A 23,250-nucleotide genomic window follows, 5' to 3' on the forward strand; every position below is an offset into this window, starting at 1 on the left:
ATTTCAGAATGCTTGAGGATGAAGGTGGAGCAATTAAAGACTAACACATGCACACACCCACACACCCACACACCCACACACACACACACACACACACACACACACACACACACACACATAATTATACTGCTGATATGTCCTCCTCCTTTTCCTTGGGAGGATATGAAGTGTGCAGAGCATATCATCCTTCTTTAAGAACATATCCTGATGTTGCATATATTTAAAATGCTTCAGCAAACCCACAATGCCTCAGGACACATTCCCCCATAGTGTCTCAGCCTCCCGCATCACTGCTGCGACCGTCAACTGTGCATCTCTCGCACTACATCTGTCCAACACGTTTCCTCCCAGTAATGCTTTGTTAAAATGTTACACTTGAAACACACACACACACACACACACACACACACACACACACACTGCTCATAAATTGCATGGTTATTTCAATATGTTACACAGAGGTGACCACTTGACTACCAGTTTGTCATTTTCTGCCAGAGCTGGCGGATCATTCGCTCTCATTAATGAGAGTCATAAAACCACCGGGCCTGTCGGAAACACTGAGATCACCAAGGAGGCGGCTCTGCACTCTGGAAGGACACGCAGTGAAGTGACAGTGGATGCACGCATGCACACTGAGGAAAAAGTAAAAGTGGATCAAGATTGAATTGAGTGCAGGTACCGCATGAAGAAGATGGAGAACTTTATTCTCTATTTGGTGAAACATAATTTATCATTTGCACGGCATCAAAACCATCAGAACCGTGTTCTATTGAAGCGATTCTGTGTTTAAGTAGAGTGCATCTTCACACCCAGTGAGTCTGTTTACTGCTGTTGAAGGTGATTCATTGTTCAGTGATACATGAATTACAAGAGAAGAAGTCTACGGAGACCTCTATTTAGTTGTTTATCTAGTGACTGAGAAGGGATTTTGGCTGGTGGCCATTATTGCTAATCAATATGACAGCTCAGGCAGACAATACTGAGGAAGTCGGAAGAGAGAAAGAAATCTTGTTAGTGTGCAGTGTGTTTGCAAGTGCGTGTGGCATTATGGATGTCTTAGGAAGATGTATTCCTCCCTCATCAAGGAAACAAAAAGAAGGACAAACAAGCCTCTAACCTTTCATTATATCACTGAAGTCCTGATTTTTTGTGAGCGCTGACTGTGTGTGTATGCAGTATTATTTTATGCTACCTAACTAAGCCGTTCGTGGCCTAAAGTTACACAATGTGTTCCAATGTTAACAAAGGTGCTATTGAAAACATTGATAACATCCGGCCACTAGATGTCGCACTCGCACTACCCTCTTCCATTGCATTCACGTCACAACGCAGCTGTTGCTCGAAGCGCATGCGCCCTCAATGGGTTGCCGGTTCGTTGAACAACTAGCTAGCTAGCTTTAACGATATCTTACCGGTCAAGAAGAAAAGTGGCACCTCGGCGTGGCTTTTCAGTCTTTGAAACTCGAACAAACGCCAAACCAATGTTCACTCGGGTCTTGCTCCTCCTTTTGTCACTTAGAACTGGTACTGAAATGCCGCCCGCTTACCGCAACCCCAAAGACACTTGACCCCTGACTACGCAGAGATACCATGTTATACCAACGTCGTTATCCAATTGGCTCACAAGCCTTGCTAGAAGCCACACGTCACACATCTACACAGAGGTAAACAAAACATTCATTTTGGACTTTTTAAAAATGATAATCAAAACATTTTTTTCACGAGAAGTGATACTTTGATTCCGCACCTTTCTAAAAGCTCTGTGGATGTATTCTTTTTTTTTTAAATTATTTGTTTAAATAAAACTCTTATCAATATGACCTTTAATTGAAGGAACTTGCCAGATGCTTTTTCATCCGACAAGTCGCATCTTCGGTAGAATGCGTCGGTGGGTTTTATTGTTAAACATTATGTAGATAGTAATAAAAGACAAAATTATGATGCGTAAATGTTCTATTTCAGATATTACACACTGTGCTTGATAAACACATTTACTGGGTTGGGAAGGGTGCTAATTACAAACTTCACTGGGTTTTCTTTGAGTTCTCGCCGCGATGATTAGTGCAAAGAAAAACCTGCGTCATTGGATTATGAGAGGAAAGCGAAGCACCTCAAAGAGGCTCAATGGAAGCATTCAAAACCCTCATAGAAACAATCCCACAGCTGACAGGTCAATTCAACAAACCACTCAGCCGCCCTGCTGCCGTTACCTCAATTGGTTTTCTTTATCTATTTACCACCTGTTTTATAATCTGGAAGTTATTTGAGCCATGAGAAGCTCACCATCAAATAAGTATAAAGAGAATAGGTGCTAAGCTCATTTTGTAACTAGCTTGGTTCAATGCCACTGGTGTTTACTGATATCAATTAAACTAATTATTTTTCTTCCTCGCTGACTGCTTCTCTGAGATATCTCACCCCAGCTCTCCTGACCGCCAGTCTCTCTCTCGTTCCACAGACAAAAGACACTCTCCCAATGTGTTTGAGACAAAATGCTTTTTGTGCCTGTTGCTACAATCATTTAAGAGAAAAAGAAATAATAAGAAAAAAATAGTCATAATAGGAATTCACTTGTATGCATATTTATAACACACTAACAATATCGCTTATATTAGTCCATTATCAGAATTAACACCAGTAGGAATTAAAAAACGTTATTAACATCCAAATAAACAAGAGCAACTGAATGGAATTAATTATATCATGAAATATGTCTTAAGGGAATGTGTATGTCATCCCCGTCTCTCTTGTTTTCACCCTCCTCCCTTTCTTTTTCCCAAAGACTACGCATAAAGGCTTTCAAATCATCTGGAGACTAATCACTGTGAGAAACCACTGTGAAGATGTGAAGATGTGTGTTGTGTGGGTGAGAGCTCACACAATCACTTAATGGCAGGAAAACCAATTAGCCACACACACACACACACACACACACACACACACACACACACATGCCAACAGATTTCATATGTCCACAGACTTGAAAATAACAGCGTTTCTCTATTATTTATTCACATTTATTATTCAGTGGGCAATTCAGCGTTAACTTACAGAAACAGACAACAGTCTTCAAATTAGTCAGTGTATTTTCACTGGGCAGGTTGTTTTAGAAAGCATCATGTGAAGGGTTTTATTGAATATCCTACATATGTGTGTGTTTTTCTCCTGGCATTCGATCTGAGCTTTGACGCCGATCCATAACCAGCATGCTCCTTACTTCGGTTTCATGTTCAGGTTTTTCATTGAAACACCAACTACCTATAAACCCCTCCTCTCCTCCTTTCTTTGTCTTCTTCGTGTGTTTAACAAGCTGTTGCTGTATGTCCCATGATGCACTCAGATACTTTTTTTTAAATTACCCTTGAGGGAAGATAACAACATGATTATGAGTATATTACAGTAAGATAATACATCCTCTTCCAGCATTAACTCCAGTGATAAATGACTGTGATTGAATTGTTCTCCTGCTTTCAAGCAACAGTTGTTAACGTCTAGGTCTTCACTTCTCTCAGCCAAGCTAAAACACGGCACTAAAAAGCTAGTCTGACCTTATGGGCAATACACTTGATCACTTTCTTACTCCATTTGCTCTCAACATATCAGAAATCAGGTTCGAACGAGTCCACAGAAGTCGCCCACATAGGGAAGAGGTCGGCATGGTCGACGGGCCCCAAACTGTCTCTGGAAACATACATGAGTGTGCATTTTAGATGTGTGGGAGCGTGATTTTGTATGAGACAAGGTGGGAATTAGATGAGAAGATTGATACAGGTCTGTACAGCATACAGATGTGATATTGATCTTATTACTCACAGCAAAAACTAAAAGAAACTTTCCACAAAACTTTTCTTTAAGAATCACTGAGGTCATGAGTTTTGAATAATAATTGCTTTTTGCATTATTTGGTAAAAAAATGGCTGACTAGTATGCTCACTGTTACAGACTGTAACAAACACATCCATGCATGGGAGCAACAGCAGGCCCCTGTTATGAAGTGTGTCCTACTCTGTTAATATTGTATTTTATTTCTCCTACAAATGAGGTATTGATAACCTCTTCTCTTTCAATCAGGTGCACATTCCTGTTTCCTTCCCCCTAAATGAGCTTTCAAGCAATTGATGTATCATCACACACACTGATACCTGAAGGCATTTCGCGATTCATGTCATTAAAGAACTTCTCTTTCTTTTAAATTAAACACAACCAGCTCAAAAGAATGAAAAAAGACAGAACAGGATAGCAATACAGGATAGACAGCAAAGGAAGGAGCCAAGCAGTTTGCATCTCAAATCAATATCACTTCCAGCTGCTGCTTCACAAACATCTGAACACTTCACTGGCACAATCACAAACACTGTGGAAGAAAATGTTAAGAAAGCTGTATCGACGTTAACCGGAGTAGAGGGGTGTGAAGATGACATGAATGGAAAATAAAATAGAAAGATCAACAAGTTTGACTGAGCTGCTCTGATAACAAGTCATCAAGTCAGTCACGCTTTTGTGAACACATTTTGGAGAAGAAAAACAAGAGTTATTGCAAGATATGTTCACTGCATTTTGTGTTCTCATATTTCAAATCATTTAGACCCTCTTTTGGCACATTTTCTTGTTCCTAAAAGATCACAGAACTGAGTTTGGGTTTGTTTGCCAACCTTACTTAGTTAGACATTCACTCGAAGATAATACAAAATGGGCTCTGGTGATTCGGCATGAGCAAAAATATAAATAAATAAAAATAGTACACGTGGACTGGTTCCAGACTTTCCGACAAATGTACTTGCATTTTTAGATTTTTAGTGATTCGAATAGGTTGAACCTGAAAAGTATGAACAACAAAAAAAAAATACCCTGAATAAAGAAAACTGAGCACGAAAGCAGAAGAGTAGAAATAATACAAATCCCATATAATCCGAGGAAGAAGTCAATCTGAGGATAGGCTTTTTAAATGGAAAGAAATAACCACATTAATCATATGTCCTATGACAATAATCAGGGGGTTATGCAGCCTCCCTTTTATTTCAAAAACATACAGTCTGCTTTCTGTTTTCATTCAATGACAAAACAGGAGATGGATGAATGAGAGCACGAGACCTCATCCTCAAAGCCCAATCCTGCATTTTCCATCTCGCACACAGCAAGATATTCTCAAAGAAAGCCCTAAAGAAAGGAATGACGCGGTGTGTTGGGTGATATGTGTGTGTGTGTGACGATCTCACTGGGTGAAAATAATTTGTTGGAAATGACTCACACATACGGTACAGACCCAATACGAGAAGAAGTGAGAAGATAAGGATGAGGAGAAGAGCAGCAGACGTAAGTAAGGGAAGCGGAGTGGATGCGGAGGAGGGACGTTGCTGTGGGTTATAAATCTAATCAATGCACAATTTCACTTAATTCATTCATGTTGATTTGGCTCATTGGCCGTCTCAATTCTCCAAGGACTCCGGTTCTCTTTGTATAAAACTCGGAAAATGGTGACCTTGAGCCCCACTGATATAGTCATGCTGAATGAAAATGTAGAAAGAAAAAAAACAAACATTTGATAATGATTGAATCAAATTAAAATATAAACCTGCAGAAGGCTAAACTAAACATACGCGGGCGTTAAGAAGGTCAATGGTTTGAATTATTCACGCATGATAATGACCAGCTGACGGTTTTTTTTTCACACTGGCTGGAAGGAGACCAGCGGGGCTTTGTGGAGCTTCTGTACCGGCAGCAACGAGGTGGGCGAGGTGGCTTGGCGACACTGAAGAGCAACACCCAGGGGAAGATTATGTTAGAGGCGTGACCACGGCAGTCACATGCCCACTTCACTCCGACTTTATTACAGTGAGCCTTATTAATTATTGTTTACATATGATGATAAGCCTTGTAATTCTTCCACGGTGTACACATGCTGCACACGTCCCACTCAAACAGAAGGCACTCTGAAGACACTGTGCTATTCCCGACGCACAGACACGTTCATGCATATCTTTGATACTTTATCGTTTTAAGTGGTTTGTAATGAGATTCACAATTATTTTACTTGAATGCAGGCGTTTCATAATTCATGCCTTCTCATCTCCCTCAGATTTAGTATTTTGTGCAGGTCCTCACGTAAAAAGGAACAGTTTGACATTTTGGGAAAGACACTTATTTTCGAAGAGCTCGGTAAGGAGATCGATACCACTTTCATACCTGTAAATATGAAGCTACTGACAGCAGCCTGGCTCAGCATGAAGAAGACAGACTAAGACAGCCAGAGTCCTGACTTCACGTCAGGCTTTAGCCTCTGTTCTTCCAGCACTGTGAATATCAATGCAATCTCTCATTGAGTCTCTCAAGTGTTCCTGAGGTCAACTATCTGTGACAAACTGGCTTCCACTATGATAAAAAAATAAATAAAAAATAAAAAACGACAGCTTCCATGTGTCATTGTAACCTGGTTTATCCATAATATTCACCAACAGTTACTGTTCCAACTATATTATTTCTGATATGTGTTCACTGTAGCGTAGGTTTATTATATTCAAACCTGCAGATTCAAAAATAAAGTGGGTGCCAGCCAGGTGATTATTCACCACTGTCAATATGTATTTATATAATTAAACTAATTAGAAAGCTAATCACCCAGATAGTTGCTGCCTAGTGTGTGTGTGTGTGTGTGTGTGTGAGAGAGAGAGAGAGAGAGAGAGAGAGAACTAATTTTTGTGTGGGTGGAAGGCAAACTAACAGGGGAGCCTAGAGAATGCAGTTAGCTCAATTAGGCCGAATCCAGACCAAGAGGACCACAACTGCCGAACCAAGATCCCCGAAGCTCGCTCCTGTAACGGAACATCTCATTCACGGTCTTTCCATCTTGTCCAGTCAATCCCGTCTTCTCTTATTTATATTTATATTATTTATATTAGCGAAGGAAAGGGGATCGTTCCTTCCTCTTCCACTCTGTCTTTGTTTGCCTCCTCTTCCTACAGTCTCTACTAGTCGCCTCCCTTCCTCCACTTTCCTTATGTCCTCTTTGTTTAATGTCTTATATTACAGACATACCTGAACTCTCAAGGTCTCAAGCTTATGGGAAATGGTTGTTAAATGTGACAAATAACAATGAGAGATTGTAGGGAATGTAATAATGAACTGCTCAACCATTAACCGACAAAAAACATTTTGGCAGATTAATGACCAAATAACCCAGTTGCCTGTTCAGCACCAACACTGCAGCTAGCAAGGCAGTTCACCCACACCACACGTGCATGCACGCCACTAAACTTGTTGGTTAACAGTTAATGATTGGTCGGCTATAGGTCTGAAAAAAAAATCTATCCAAATTAGCATCCCAAATACATTATTTAAAAAAAAAATACCGTGCATGTCTGGAAGTGAGACAGCATGCCAGGAAACCACTGGAGAAGAAATAGAAAAAGTAAACAAATGTGTGTTGTTATTTATGTACGAGTGCATTGTCTTTATGCTAAGCAAGACTTTCGCTTCATGTTTAGTGTACTTCACAAAATGTTAAACCTTTCCATTAAGAGTGAATTTCCAGGGTGAAAGGTACTTGCATGCAGATGCAGTACCTTTTCTTTCCTTTTACACATTACAATCCATTCCACACACTTGCTCTCTGCTGTTTCTCTGCTGTCGTTAATAAACCTGCGTATGTCCCGCAGCTTTGATGCCTTTGAACGGTCGCTGTGGGAATGTCAGCTCAGTATGTTACTCTTTGATATTCAGACCCCATCCATGCCAAATATGGCTGTGCATTTCAAAGTATGCTAGGCTATTTCCTCTCCCCACATACAGAGAAACATGTTGCGATGATAAGCCCCACTTTACTAGACAATTTGCAGCATTTCAGTGTTTACATTCACTAAGCTGAACTCCAACCACTGCATGTCAGCGTAGCCTTGACCCTGAACACACACACACACACACACACACACACTGTATACAGCCTAATGGGATGATTAAAGAGGTATGTGACCGTAAACTCACCAAAACTGTTTGTCATTAAAGAAACCTTGAACGAGTCTCTGTGGACACATTTCTCCCAAAATGAGCTACTGTTTATACAGTCATCATGAGAGAGGAGATAAGAGTCGTGATTTAACAAAGCAGAGGCCCTCGAGGGGCCCAACGACTGCCAATACAGTACAGATAGTTGAATTCATACGGAATCAGATAAGGTCTGTTGTCGGCCCGGAGGTTTCTGTTTTGACTCTGACTCAGCAGTTTGAATCATGGTGGACAGGCAAGTTAGTTTTTAACATGATCAATGTGTTTGTCTCACATTCAAGGCACCTGAATAAACAGTACGCAGTATTAAAAGCAAACTCCAGAGACAAAGCGAGTGACTGGTCACTGCCAGTCAATTAGTATAGTAAAAACAGATTTCATTGAGATGTACAGCTGCTAGAAAAGTTTTCTTTTCCCTCTTTCTCGTTGTTTCGCAGTAAAAAAAAACCCTGCTGCCGTCGCTCTTTTAAACATGTGGCGTCCCGTCGGAGCCGTCGGGGCTTGAGGCCCGATTAAGGCTAATAAGTGAAGGGGGGACACGGTCTTGAGCTACGAGGTGTGACACACTGTAACTGCAGCAGACAGCACTGTATGCACAGGTGCGCTTTGGGTCCAATTATCCTCATGTTCTCAAGTGCAGACCGTTTATTTCTGCGCATGTGTTACCCATGTTTGATATGAAGCAATGGCATCTACACTTTTAACGCTCCGTGGCTCCGGGTTTTTGTCTCCACCGGAGCTTCATGAACGTTTCTGTCAGTAGTTGTCACTTAAAAGGGATTTTCTACATGTCTCTTCATGGCCACCGTGTTGAAAGTAACTTCTGCCAAACTTCTCCTATAGTGACGCAGCGTTAAATGCATCAAATAATGTTGTCATTCAGCCGTTTTCTGTTTTCTATTGACTTTAACGGCCACCATCCTTCTTAGAAGGTGCAATTCTCTTTTAGTTTTGCTGAGTTGTGCACTGTAGCCCACTCATTTATAATGTGTTGGTGTTAATCATCCATCAACATCCACATGTATTGTGTGATTCCCTGAGCACCGCGCCTGTCTTTGTGTCCTTAAGAATTGTCGAGTATAGCCTAAGTGGTCAGGAAACGTAAAGTTGTCAAATGTTATGTTTAACTTTTATTCAGTTTGCTATCCTTGTTTTATTTCTATGTCTATTTCTGTGTGTAAAAAAGTCAAATCCCTTGTATGTTGTTACATTTACTTGGCAATAAAATGGATTCTGATTGATTCAACTTTATGGCCATTTTGGAACGTTTGCAGGGCAAATTATGTTAAACCTCAAGTTGTTCATTTAAATGAAGTGGACAAAACATTAAAAACTCTTCTCAGGATGACGTGATATTCACCAGCACTATTGTAGCTACCAAAATGACCATACAATCGAACTCTGTAAAACAGTTTCCGTTGTTTTAGACTGCTGTCATGACTGTGGGTTTTCATTCAATTTCCTGTTTTATTTTGTAGTTTTTGTCCCCTGTGTGATTCCCTGTCCCATACTTTCTGGTGCTTGTTGTTTCCGCTGTCTTGACTCCCCCACCCTCATGTTGATTACCCAACCTGCCCTCATGTTTTCCCCGGGGCCCTCGGCAGCTCCCTGCCCTTTATATTGTTCGTTGCCCTGCATGCTGCACTTCCCTGTTTCTTGTGGATTACTTGTGTTCCTGTGCCCTTTTGTGGTTTGGTTTGGTTGTGTTACTTTGGTTGTTAGTTTAATAAATACTTTTGCCTTTACCTTTTTGTCCCTTTTGCCTGCATTTGGGTCCAACCCTTTTTACCCCTACACTACACGCAAACCTGACAGATTGCATTTGTTTTAAATACATGTGTATACACATTTCTACCACATTAAGTAAAAGTGCTTGTGTAAAAATGTACTTAAGTAAAAAGTATAGCAGTAAAAATGTAAAAAGTAAATACTGCATTAATTTAGAATTACAATGAAATAGGGGGAAGGTGAGGGGATAAATAGGCTACTGTTTAATAAAAAACTAGGCCTTATGTCCAAACCGACAGGCAGGCAGTCTGCAGTTCATGCATTCACTGATTACCAATTAAAAATATACAACAGCATTTGCCTCACAGCAATTGACCAGCAGAGAGAGACAAAAGTCAGACAATTAAAAAAAATGTATCAACAATAAAAAAAATCACCTGAAACCGATCGTAGAATCAACAGCAGAACAAACATGTTCAAAGCAGACAATGTTGACATGTAAACAACATAAAATCCAGCAAATAACAGCAAATAGACAAACACAGTTAAAATGACTGAGTTTTAAAAACGTACAACACAATACACAACGTCCTTTCAGTTACGAGAGTACGTGTACTTCATTACTTCCACCCCTGACTGTGAGTAGAATATTACTTTTGTTGATAAGCAATGTATTACCTGCCTAACACTGATGTTATTTGTCTTTGCAGCTGCTGCCAGTATGACATAAACATCAGGTGACCGCCACTTCATCTTCAACATTATCAGTGTTATTGATGATTTCAGTGGCAGAAAGAAGATTCATTCAGCTTGTTGCTCATGTTGGAGTGAAGCTGCAGCTCAAATGTCAGAGTCAAAGCCGAAAGCAGGTTATTCATTTGCTTACTTAAGTATGCTCTTCACTGTCATTTAATCAGTGGTAATATCAATCAACGCTTGCTATGTTATGTGGTTGTAATTGACAATCTCTTGCTAATTGCCATTCAGAGTACGTATGTGGGAGGGAAAGAAGAAAGAAGTGCACCTCATCGAGTGAGACGAGGCTGTTCAAGACACGGAGACTATAGTTAGTTTGATAGGATGCTGTACAGGGTCAAGGAGAAATCATTTCACTGGCAAGAGGTGCAGCAGCGGCACTTTTTTTTGGCAGATGAGCTGACACGTTATTAGCAGTCCTGGAAGTCTGAGCCAAATGTAGACGAAATCATCGTTTATCTCTGTCTGCTATTGCTGTTACATATATTAGGACTTAATGAGCCATCGGTCATCTGCATTCTGTATCAGTCGCATAGACCTACATGAGCCGCCGTCGAGGTATGCTGAAGTTGTGCGTGATTGCTCTTCTGGGATCTCCGGACTCAGGAAAAACTCACGATGGTAAGAGTTCAACCAGAACAACCAAAACAGACTCCAAGTGTTACAAAGAAATGCACAAAACAGCAAATTTTGGGGTCAAAATGTTCGAACTGCTTCATGTAGCACGGAAGTGCAGATTGGACCCTCTTCATTCTTTGATCTTGTCAAACACCTACTGTCAAACTGTGCAAGATACCATTTACTTTGTATGATTTGGTATAAGTAAGAATTACAATTTTCTCTTGTTTCAACTAAAGTCAGTCCTGATAATTTATCATTTGGGCCGGGCTCACAGGAAAACCCATTTTCAGGGTTCACGCTGCATTTAATTTATATCAGACACATTCTACGCCATAAAGTCATAATTGGTTGTATAAAACTCAAGCTGAAATAAAGAAATGCCCTTTTAACCCTCTTAGATCACATCGCTGGTCATATCATGTGCCTTTTTAACAATATATGCCAGAAAAAAACCCAACTAAAAATCAGTTTCTCCATATTTTATATCAAAATCCAGTATTTACTTATTCCAAACAGTGAAGATATAAGTCCGTCTCTGGAAGACATGGGGTCCCAAAATACTTTCAAATAGATTTATGTTGGGACATTTTTTAAGGTGAATCATTAGCTGAATTTTTCATGTGCCACTGAACACTTTCATACGAATGAATGGCCTTCAATGCTGCTCCTCCAACTCAACTCATTGCATTATGTTTAAAGTTTAAAAACACTATAATACAGTATACTCCCCCAGCATGCATTGCAGATGAAAAAAGGCTAAAGTCTGTCAGCGTATTACGGTCGCATCCTGATGTTGGTGTTTTGAAGAAATAAGGAAAGGAAACATCTAATCTCTGAAGTTGTTCTGTGAGGAGCGCTGTGACTGGAGGCTTGCAGCAGGAAAAACATTTGATTCATATCGCAGACAAAATTACATTGTGCTCATAACGTGATTTTTATGCAATATCAACACTACACACACACACACACACACACAGAATTCACACAGATGCAAGCAGTGTTTTTTCCTTTTACTTCACTTTTGTTGGACTGTTAGGCCTCGCCCGGTCTTTGCCTGTTCTTACACTCAAGTACTTTCCACAATAGACCCGTCACGGGCTGATTGATTTCTGCATCGTGCTGCTCCTTTGTCATTGTTATGTCATTGTTCTGAGGTGTTTTTGTCCTGATCCCAGAATAACTTCTCCTGGCTTCGTGTGGCGCGTGTACACGACTTCCTATCCAGTCATAACTGACAGGAAGTTGTGATTTACAGTGACAGAAATAGAAAGAAACAGGATTCACACAGAAAAGATGAAGATGATGAAGCTGGTGATTTCAAACCAAAAAAATCCCAGTCACTAAAGGTTAAGGGGAGATTGTGGGAAATTGGATTTAGCCATTAGTATTTATTCATCCAATATTAAATGATGTATTCGGGGACTCATCCAGTTATTATAGTGACCTTTGCTGCTCTAGGTAATGGTGATCTGCTCCATGTTCTGCTTCACCCTCGTGGAGATTGGAGATCTTGGAAAACTCTGAGAGACCGGAGAGAATCTGACTCTGGAGCATGGAAGGGTGCGGGGGGTTACAAGAGGATGCATGGAAGACTTTAGACCAGTGTAATGTTTTTTCAGTGACCCGGGTTTACATAATGAATTTTCCACAATCCTCCCTGTAGACCTGCAACATCACAACTGCCCATCTGGAGCATTAGCTGGTCTCAGGCAGTTACCATAATATGACAGTCCTGAAGAATATATGTTTCCTGCATTAGAGTCAACACAAAATGTTTTTGTAATATCTTTGTTTTTGTTATTTTGGAAATGAAAATCAGCCTCTGGTTGCTCATTAATCAGTATGAAACAGAGGTTTGCTCTTAAGGCTTCATAGTGAGATTGTGAAAATCATAACGATGTTTTAGCAGAAGCAGACATGATTTTTTCCCGTGTTATTTACTCATTGTGTGCACTAGCCTTGAGTTATGTGCTCTCAGAGTTAAGGGATCTAACCCATATACAAAACCGGCTTTCACACAAGATGATTCATTTGTGCAGCTCTTCAGGAATAGAAATCGTATTTTTCTCCATCGCTTCAGTGGGAATCGACACTCATCTTCTCTGCCCTTAAAAATGACAGGTTTGCTGGAAGCAAGGAGGCATTTAGATTTTAATTTGACAAAGAGTGTGGCAAAATAATGCACGACAACGAATCTAAATGAACAAGATGGGTTAGTTGTGGCGTCTCTGTGGAGCGTGGCGTTTCTCACAATGCTGACGAGGAGCTCAACGCAGCAAAGACTCTCAAATATCTACGGATTTGTTGAAAACTATCACCTTGACCTTCAACGCATCTTCTGACCTCTTGTGCTGTCAACTTATTTAGCGCCTTTCAAGGAACCCAAGGACGCTTTACATTACGGGAGGAGGGACAAACAACCAGAGAGTCACACACAAAGAACACAAAAAAATCCAGGGGCCAAAGGCCTTGGTGAACAGAAACATTTTGAGTGCTGTTTTGAATGTGACCAGGGTGGGGTGTTCTAGGATGGAGCATTTTGGTGGAACATATGTACTTCCATTCAGACTGATTCCTGTTCGCCCTGGATTTCTCCTTAACCCTCCATCACACTTTATATGGTGTCTGATGTACAGGACTATAAATATCATGCCACTATGTCACTTTCCTTAGAGAGAGTTCTGCAGTATTAAGTTAAAGGTGTACTGGCTGTGGGTAGAGGATGTATTCTTCTTACTTTGATTTGCCATTTCACTTCTATTTTTTTTTTTAAATCTATTTATTCTCATTTCTTTCTTACCTCTTGTCTTTTCATCTGTGTTGTGTTTTGATGCAACAGCTGGATTTATTCCCTAGGGATCAATAAATGATGTGAGGATGCTTTTGCAAACTATTGACTTGTTTGTTTCTTTTTGACGCCTTTGTTGAGAAAAGTTGGTGTCAGAGTTTCATACCAGAGTAAAATAAATCTTGGGTAAATGTTTCTTCTAACATTTTATCAGTTTTTGCCTGTTTTTGATGTATTTTTTCATCCATTCATCGATTTATATATCTATTTATTAATTATTTATGATGATTTATTATATATATTTATTATATAATGATGTTTTCATTGTGTGTTTGTGTGTCAAAATGGCAAAATGTGTTCCTGGAGACACTACTGTATAACTAACAGATAAGAGGACTTGAGTACTTTGCCAGATGTTCATCTTTCTGTCTGTCTGTCTGTGGACAGATTTTGTAAACGTGATGGCTTCACAACAACACAATAACAAAACCTGAAGTTTAGGTGTGTGTCGGATAAAAATGAAGGTTGAAGATGTGTCGTCCAAGAAAGCGAGAGATTGAATGCAGTCGAACAAGGAAGTCTATAATCACATACCAGCACATCTCAACATAATGAATAATCCATCATGTATTTATTCACATTATTGGTCATTCGAGAAATAGAAATGTGCAATAAATCCACATAAAAAAGACCTGTACAAAGCCTTTTATTCAAATGTATCCTATGCATAATGTTCTTTGTAAGTATTCTTCATATATAGTCAAAGTCAGGTGATTCCCCGGAGAGACGGGAGCCGTCCTTCACTGATATTCTCTGCTGGGTCTATCCTGCCGCGCAGGCAGCTGCCTCCAGCGGTTTGTGTTCTCTGTTATATGTAAATCCAGGAATGTGGAGGGAGGGATGTGTTTTCAGAGATTTTTAGATTAATCTCACACAAGGACACACACACACACACATTATTGGTCGTGTGGAACATGCAAAACATACATCACCTTCCGACAACCCTCTGAGCAACAACTCACAGGGGGATCATTATAATTTCATGTTGCAGTCATCTCCAATGGAAACGTTGATTGATAGTAAGTCCACTGATGGGCTTTGCAGTCAACCGAGATGTGGAAGAACTGCACTACGTGTGCCGTGCACACACAGAGGAATTTATTTGGTTTGTCAACTTGTTTCTCAGTCAATGTTGAAACATGTTTTTCTCAACAGGCACCACAAAATGTCAGCTATAATACAACCACGTTTACTTACCTTACTCATAAATGTGTCAAAAGGAAGACTCGCTGCACGACTGAGGAGTAACGACATTAACGTCTCTCTATAATCATTTTGAACGGACACTTTTTTTGCTGACAGAATTGAGTTTAATTGGATCCACAGAGACAGTTGAGATACAACAATTTGGCTTTTATATAAAACTTTTTGCAACATTTTAAATAAAGGACATGTACAATCATGTTCTGTGTCTTCTCTCAACATAATGATTGATCTTTATTGTCATTTTTGAGTCACCTGCACTGCAAGCAAAAATACAGAGCAACAACAAAGTCCTCCACACACCCGTTTGTGTCTTTATAACACAGGTATTCACTTTGATCAGTATTTACAGTGTACAGTGCTCTCTCTTACACTTCAAACCGAATGCTTGTTTACCATCCTTGAAGAATAGCTCACCAGGAATCCCTTTGTAAGAATCCTCCTTCACTCTTAGGTGACTGAATTTGATCACATTTGGTAAAATACCAATAATATAATCCAGCTCATCTCTCAACTGAATCATGATGTTTCAGTCCTTCCTTTAATTTGCCCATTTTTTAAATCAAAAAATTCTAAAAGTGGTTCCGTGTGGCACATCTTGCAGATTAAAAACGTAAAAATACATAGGAGGGGGTTTATCTGTTGTTAATGTGGTGCTTTTTTTTTTTCAACCAAACGTATGCTCATTATGTTTTGAAATGAAAAACCTTTCTCAAACATAAAATGACTTTTTCTATTGTGTGCAAAACCACTTTATGTTCTGTGTTTGCCTCCATTCTACAGAATAGTGCTTAGAATAATGTAAGGCTGTGTGGACAATGACAGGAGCAGATTGGAACAATATTCTCGTGATCAGGGGGTTCTTCGGTTTATGTTAAACACACACACACACACACACACACACAAAAATCACATTTGTAAAATTGCTTTTCAACCAATTAACTAAAAATGTGTCAAGTAAGACGACAAATCAATAATTCAAATAAAGTCTCCTCGCTGGATATATGCAGGTGCTGCGGACATATAATTACGTATGTACACTTAAATATTGTTTCACCCATATTTCTCCATTGTTTATATACATTCAGTCAGCGGGGGGGCATGAATCAGTGGAATTGATGTAAAACCTACCATGGCATATTATTATTTTCTTGTTTGGCTTTGGCCATTTAAAACCAGAATAACTTAAAAACATTCTCTGAGGATCACGGCATCGTTCTCAGAGTCAGTGTTCCCCAGTGAACCTTCTTCTGCCTTCTTCCTGATATGAACACACCATGTGTCATGTCACAATATTTGACACTTGAGAGTTTTTTTTTTTTCCATCAGAGTGTACCACAACTGAGTGGCCATCGCGGCAGATAGACACACAACACAAGCGTGACTCACAACGGCAACAGCAGAGAAGGCTACGGACGGAAAGAAGTGATCAAGGTCGGCGTCGAAATAGCGGTCGTACACACACACACACACGCGCACACACACACTTTTTGTCTTGTTTCCATGACGTTTGGGGACTTTACATTGACTTACATTAATTCCCTGTAAACTTATCCTTACACTAACCATAACCTCTACCAGACTAATCCCAACCGCTAACCTGCTCCTAACCTTACCCAAACCTTACACCAAGTCTACACCCTAAAATAAAATATAATGATTTACATTCTGGGGATGTGCAATAGCCCCCCCCCCCCCCCCCCCCCCCCCCTTAAAAAAAAACCACATTGTCAATCCATGTCCCCGCATGGCCAGTAAAACACGCATACACACACACACACACACACACACACACACACTCACTGATCACCACAAAAGTTTCTTTTAACATTATTTCATCATTCCTAATGTCCCGAGTCAATAAGTGCTGTCTCAATAAAGGTCCAATAAGGTCAAGAAGGTCAATAAATAATCGTTTGCAGCTGGACCGGTTAAATCATCCTGATCTATCGAGTTACTTCCTCGGTCGTCGTTGGCCCGTGATAAACACCCGGAACATCGATGAGTTCAACCAGTGATCGTTTTCCTGACAAGGCCTCCCAGCACCTTGTCCTCAGACATTAGTCTCCTCTCCTTCAAGTGGGTGCGTGCGGCCCTGCTTCTTCTCCTCCAGACACACATCCTCTGTGGCAGTGCTCACATGACTGCCGGCGCCTCGGTGTGGCTGGAAGGAGAACTGCAGGGTGCGTCTGCTCTTGGCGGGCACGCCTGTACCCGTCCCATTGCTGTAGCAGACGACTAGGCGGCGGCTCTCCTCGGGGGCGGCGGAGCGGGAGAGGTCCATGTCAGCTTTGTTGAGGCGAGGCGAGTCACCGCTGGGGTCGCTGGCGTTGTTGTCGTCATGGAAATAGGGGAGATTGCCGGTGGCAATGCTGCCGCTTTTGATGTGTGGCGTGTGGCTGTGGGTGTGGCGGTATTCTTCATCGATGTCCTTACCCAGCTTCCACCTCTTCCACTTTTTCAGCATCTCCGACTGCACCTGCAGGATGATGGGACAGCAGAGAGAGAGAGAGAGAGAGAGAGAGAGAGAGAGAGAGAGAGAGAGAGAGAGAGAGAGAGAGAGAGAGAGAGATGGCAGACAGAGGACATGTGAAGATTTGTGGTGAAGATTAAATAAGACACTTCATTAGATGCCATTAGATCTTGCCAAATATGTAGTTGGAAGATGACAGATGGATGATGTTGTGTCTGAGCCACTTTAAAGACAAAAGAATAAAGTGGAACTTGGTCAAAGAGGGAGATTTCAGAGATCCAAAAGGACAGATAACGGCTGGCAGGAACAGCGATGATGAAAAATGGCTAATTTATTGTCTCTACAAAGGGAAAGGAAGGAACTGCAGCAACAGCAGAGATTGAATTAAGGTGGTGCTTGACACGAGCACATCTGTCTCACCTCTTTGTTGACGAAGCAGTACAGAATGGCAACCAGCAGGCCCTGAAACAGAAGGTGGACTTTTTTAACATTTCAGTCACGTCAGATACCAGAAGAAACACTAATATTACACAGTTTTTACTGAGCAACTCAACCACTCTGATATCACTGTATGTGTTTGTGTCATAGATGTCTGCTGTTGATGTCCAATTGCATGACACTGGATCTAAACAGAACAGAAGTTTGTTTACAAAAAAAAAACTCCACATGGTGCATTTAAATCCATTTGAACAGTGTTTTTTCCAGGTCAGTGTATTTATCATTTTCAATTAAAAAGTGCTTAAAACATTTTACAAAAGAAGAAAACTAAATGGATAAAGGTACTCCGCGTGTCATTACATGTATAGTGTTTTTTCAAAATAAACCTTGAACTGATCTGAATCGTTGGAGTGTCAACCATTACCATGGTAACCGACGTTCAAACCAGTATTCAAATGTATTCTTTGTTAATTTTTTTAAAAATGCATTAGCGCCTCAAAAACCCAAATCACCCATGAAATCATGAAAAGTAATCCCACATTATTCATTAGCCATCAACATGAATTATTATGAGTTTTTCTCAGCTGGATATCATTATTTGTTGTGTGTGTGTGTGTGTGCTGTTCCGGGTGCTGAAATGCAGTGGAGGGGATCGTTATACAGACAGCCCTTCAAAGCCAGGTCTTTAATTATATATGTTTATATAGGCTACAGTCTATTCATTTATCCATGTTTACAGGCCTCCTTATGAGCAAATTCATTTTCATGGCTATCTCTGGAATTGACTTGATTATTGCACATTTGTAGTCCTCGTGTGTGATTTTTGTTCTCATCTCTCTTCAATCGCAGCAAAATAACGAGTTTGAGGAAACAACAGGGTTTTGTTGTCGTCGCCTCCGGTTGCAGTATTAATGCCCAGGCTCCCTGGGGCTTTTTTTTTCTAGCAGCCGTGTATCTGAATGTGATCTGTGTCTCATACCGACTGACTGAGTGCGTAGGTGTGAGACCAGGTTGCACTAACGCTCTCTCGTGGACTCATCCTCCAACATTGGTCATAAGAGGGAGGCCTGAAGGGTCTGGGATTGTTTTTTTTTTTTCATTCAAATACTTTCAGTACTTAACTCTTGCTGGGTTCTCCAACGCTGCCTACCCCAGCTTTAATGTTGAGTATGTATTTTGGATTTATCGATAAGAGTAAACATTGCTCTTAAAGAAACAGTTAAGTGTGAATAAGTGAGAGTTTCATGTGAAGTTGAGCTCTGACCTGGAAAGAGTTGAACAGCAGGTCACAGAAGAGACGGATCAGGCGCAGCATGGAGCCTTTAGGGACGGACTCATCGATGACAAAGGTAAAGAGGATGGCGTGAATTCCGAGCAGAGGAATGAGAGTAAGAGTGGATTTTGCTAATCTGGACCGGAGGGAGGAAAGGGAAGGAAATTATATCGAATTTCACGGAAGCAGCAAGGCTCATCGGTTAAGATTCAAAATTCAGTCAGGACTCACCTGAACTTGTAGTCAGTGTATCTCATCTGATGAGCTCTGAGTTTAGACATCAGGATTTTGATAATTCGTATGAATATGAAGAAGTTAATCTGAAAAGAAAAGACAGTGAAATGATGCGAAACAAATATGTTTTAGGGAACAAAATGTGTAGCGGAGAGACGGGCGCTCCTGAAAATGTCTCCAGTCTTTCTGTGCTCTGTAGGATTTGTACTGGACACACACACACACACACACACACACACACACACACAGTGATCTAATGCAGACCCTTTCAAATGACAGAGAACATTAATTATTACAGCACTCAAGTTATTAACACTCCAAATTTGGTAACATGTGTATGTTGTCCTGAGAGAGATGTTTGTGTGTGTTTGTGTGTGTGTGTGTGTGTGTGTGTGTGTGTGTGTGTGTGTGTGTGTGTGTGTGTGTGTGTGCGCGTGTGAACATTGGTTGAACTGCAGGGTTGTGTTTGGGCTTGCTGGATGATATTACGCAACAGTACGGCAACTATTTCAGAGATTACGATAAAGAGATTTTCCACGGAGCCCAAACCGTGCTGACTGTTCAGGAAACATGGGTGTCTAAATATTTCAGCGTGTGTGTGTGTGTGTGTGTGTGTGTGTGTGAGTGTGTTTGTGAGTGTGTTTGTGAGTGTGTGTGTGAGTGTGTGTGTGCACACGTACACCTTTGCATGAGGTCACATTAAGTTGCAATTGTTGCTACTGTGTCCCTCCATAATGGTGTTTGTCTCTATGGGGACAAGAGGCAGGAAATACACAAGAGGAATTCCACAACTTATTTCTGTGTGTGTAGGTGTGTGTGTGTGTGTGTGTGTGTGTCTGTATGTGTGTGTCTGTATGTGTGTGTGTGTGTGTGTGTGTGTGTGTGTGTGTGTGATCAATGAGCAAAGCAAAAGAGTCTATGAAGATGATAGTCTAGCTAAGGATGTAAATCTTACAATATAGGGAGGGAATCTTTGGGAATTTCAATTCATTTGATTTCAGTTTTTCTGGGGTCATATTGGAGTGGATTCTCACTCTATAGACGCTGTTACCAGTTTTATCTATGAACATGTTTTTATTTCTCTACAACCCCACCAGTCTTTAGTCTTAGTAGTCTTGGGCAAAATGCTTCAAATGTATGCAAAACTTCAGTCACAGTTATTGACTCAAATAAAAATCATTGCAAAATAAAACCGAAATTAAATAACTGAACTCCCATTCGATTTTTATTCATGAAATTAATCTTTACTTCATCTTCCACTTAGGTTAACCGCCAGTTATAATGCTAGTAATGCGGTGGACTATAATGCCGGTTCATTTATTGATATATTAGTGCATAGTGCACTGCGGTGAGAGCCTCAGTCTCCCCCAGGAAATCTAAATATCTGGCTTCTTTTATTTATTTTTTACTCCACAAATGTTATTAGTTGGACGCCACACAGAGTAACATTCTGTCGACATAATCTAAAGTAAACACTGAGCTGAGTGATGTTACTGTGGACAAGAATACAGACTTACCAGATAAGCAAACAGTATCGGAGAGCGGATAATCCACCAATATCCCATGTTAATATTCCTCTCCCAGCACCTACACACACACACACACACACACACACGATGATTTTCTTTCACTCTATCTTAAGTCATCACATGTTCGTAGACAACAGTGAGAATTCTCACAGGTCCCAGATAAAAGCCGTTACATCTAAACTGCCTTTCGTTTGACGTGACGTCACTATGATGAAATCTGATCACGAAGAGCTACTTACTCCTCGTTCTCATATAGATATTTCACTGTGATCCACGGCAACACGAAGATGAGCGGCGCACCTGAGGATGAAAGGGCTGAGATGAATAGTTGAGCAGAGTAAAACTTTCTGAAGACACAAATTTGTTGAGGCTGTCATCATCTTAACGAGCGATGAGATCATTGACGTTGTGCTGCCGCTCGATGATTCACCCCAAGGCTTCATTTTTTAGTGCACACGATTTAATTGTAAAACAAATGACAAATTTGTTCTATATTTATTATTCAACCCAGTTAACACGCTGACATGCGTTTATGCATTATTTATGATCATGAGTTTAAAATCTCATTATCTCAAGACAAATATTTCTGTTCTGCTCTTACAAGATGAGGACTTGAAAGGTCTCCAATATGAACATGTCTGCCTGTTTGAAGCTAAAATCTAATCTGTTCATGAACCCGGTGCCTTCTTCAGACATTATCCATCCTGTCGGGCTACCATGACTCACCATCAATTGGGCAATCCAGTTAATACTGTGGCAAGACTATGATATGTAATCTCTGCACAGTGAGGACTTTCATGTTCACGGGAAAAACAATCAGTGAAAAATGGAATTGTTATCTGAGAATAGCAAGCTGAAAACGTGTGCATTATAAATAGAATAGAATAGATTGTTAGATTCAAAAACAATTTACATTTTTAGATGTACACTTCTGATTTCCGGGTTAAGATCATAAAGATATCCCACAATCTTCACCTCACACGTTTTACTAATCTTAGTGTGTTTACAGATCTTGGGAGGATCTGTAAATCTCAGTGTGAGTGTCAGATCGATCCGAAGGCTATACCTTGACTGAACTGTCGGTGGTCGAATTGCATTGTGGGTAACAAGGCACCAGCTTTTGACAAGGAAGAAGTATGGAATAAAATAGACTATCTGGTTCTGCACAATGATACCTGCGTCATCTCTCACATTTCTTGTCTCTGCTTGTGTCCCTCTGCACAAAAATCTAAGTGTTTTCCTTGTGCTTTCATTTCAGAGCCTGGCACACCATGTCTTCATCTTCAGGCGAGCTAGTCCTGTTTAAACGTGGTGTAATAATATGATACTTGTTACCCTGAGAGGAGGTAAACATTTCTAAAATGTTCCATTTGTAAAAACCTGTGACACTTACATTAGCGTCCAGGTCTACACATGCTGGTTTTGCTTTGTATTGACTGTAACAGTAAAATAAACACCCACACCTGGCGTTAGAGGAACCATGTTGTTCCTTAATTCTATTGTCTTCTGTCTCGATCACCAGGTGAGTCCTGGATACAGTTTATCCTTCAAGTGAATATTGTAGACCGTTCTGTCTGCTTCTCTCTGAAATCATTAATTCCCCCCCAAAATGAGACATTAAACAGTTATGGGAGTTCATGGAGTGCAGTTAGTGATGCAGTGTTCTCTCCATGAGGAGTTTGTTTCAGTGGGCGGGGCTTAACGAAAGGTCAACCTTACTCATGCTGTGAACAGTCACCTGTCCACACAGGTGCTCTATTGTATTAGTCTATTTACTTAACTGTTAACCATTCCTGTACCTGACTGACTTCCTGTCAATGATGACCGTGTTCCTGTTAAGAAACTAACAACGTATCAATCTGAACACACAGAATCCTGCTTCCTCTTCACTAATATCTGTGTCAGAAAAGAAAACACAGCTTCTGTAATAAACGGAGCATCGTTACATTACGATGAGTCGCGGTGTAATGGTCGTGGTCCTTACCCCAGCCAATGGCCAGATAGATGTAGAAGTACTTCCTCTCGCTGAACACGGTGATGACGAGCAGGCTGTGCAGGTAAATGCCCTCCACCAGCAGCCAATAGTTGTTAGCCATCACGCTGTACTGCATCATCACCATGGCACCACGACACCACGTAACAGCCT

At 40.6% G+C, this 23,250-nt stretch overlaps 1 protein-coding gene across 1 annotated transcript in view; it reads right to left on the minus strand.

The window, feature by feature from the left end:
- Positions 1–16,500: 16,500 nt before the first annotated feature.
- The window catches only part of gcgrb (glucagon receptor b), a 37,809-nt gene continuing 31,059 nt past the window's right edge, over positions 16,501–23,250 (minus strand). Inside the window, exons 8-14 of the mRNA XM_084005984.1 lie at positions 23,089–23,248; positions 21,344–21,404; positions 21,093–21,162; positions 19,573–19,661; positions 19,333–19,477; positions 18,051–18,092; positions 16,501–17,636 (exon numbers count right to left, since the gene is read on the minus strand). Coding sequence (XP_083862110.1) covers positions 17,211–17,636; positions 18,051–18,092; positions 19,333–19,477; positions 19,573–19,661; positions 21,093–21,162; positions 21,344–21,404; positions 23,089–23,248 — 993 coding nt within the window. The 3' untranslated portion in view covers positions 16,501–17,210. The remainder of the gene's footprint in view (positions 17,637–18,050; positions 18,093–19,332; positions 19,478–19,572; positions 19,662–21,092; positions 21,163–21,343; positions 21,405–23,088; positions 23,249–23,250) is intronic.

The sequence above is a fragment of the Eutrigla gurnardus genome, assembly GCF_963514095.1.
Source record: "Eutrigla gurnardus genome assembly, chromosome: 3".
Lineage (NCBI taxonomy): Eukaryota > Metazoa > Chordata > Actinopteri > Perciformes > Triglidae > Eutrigla > Eutrigla gurnardus.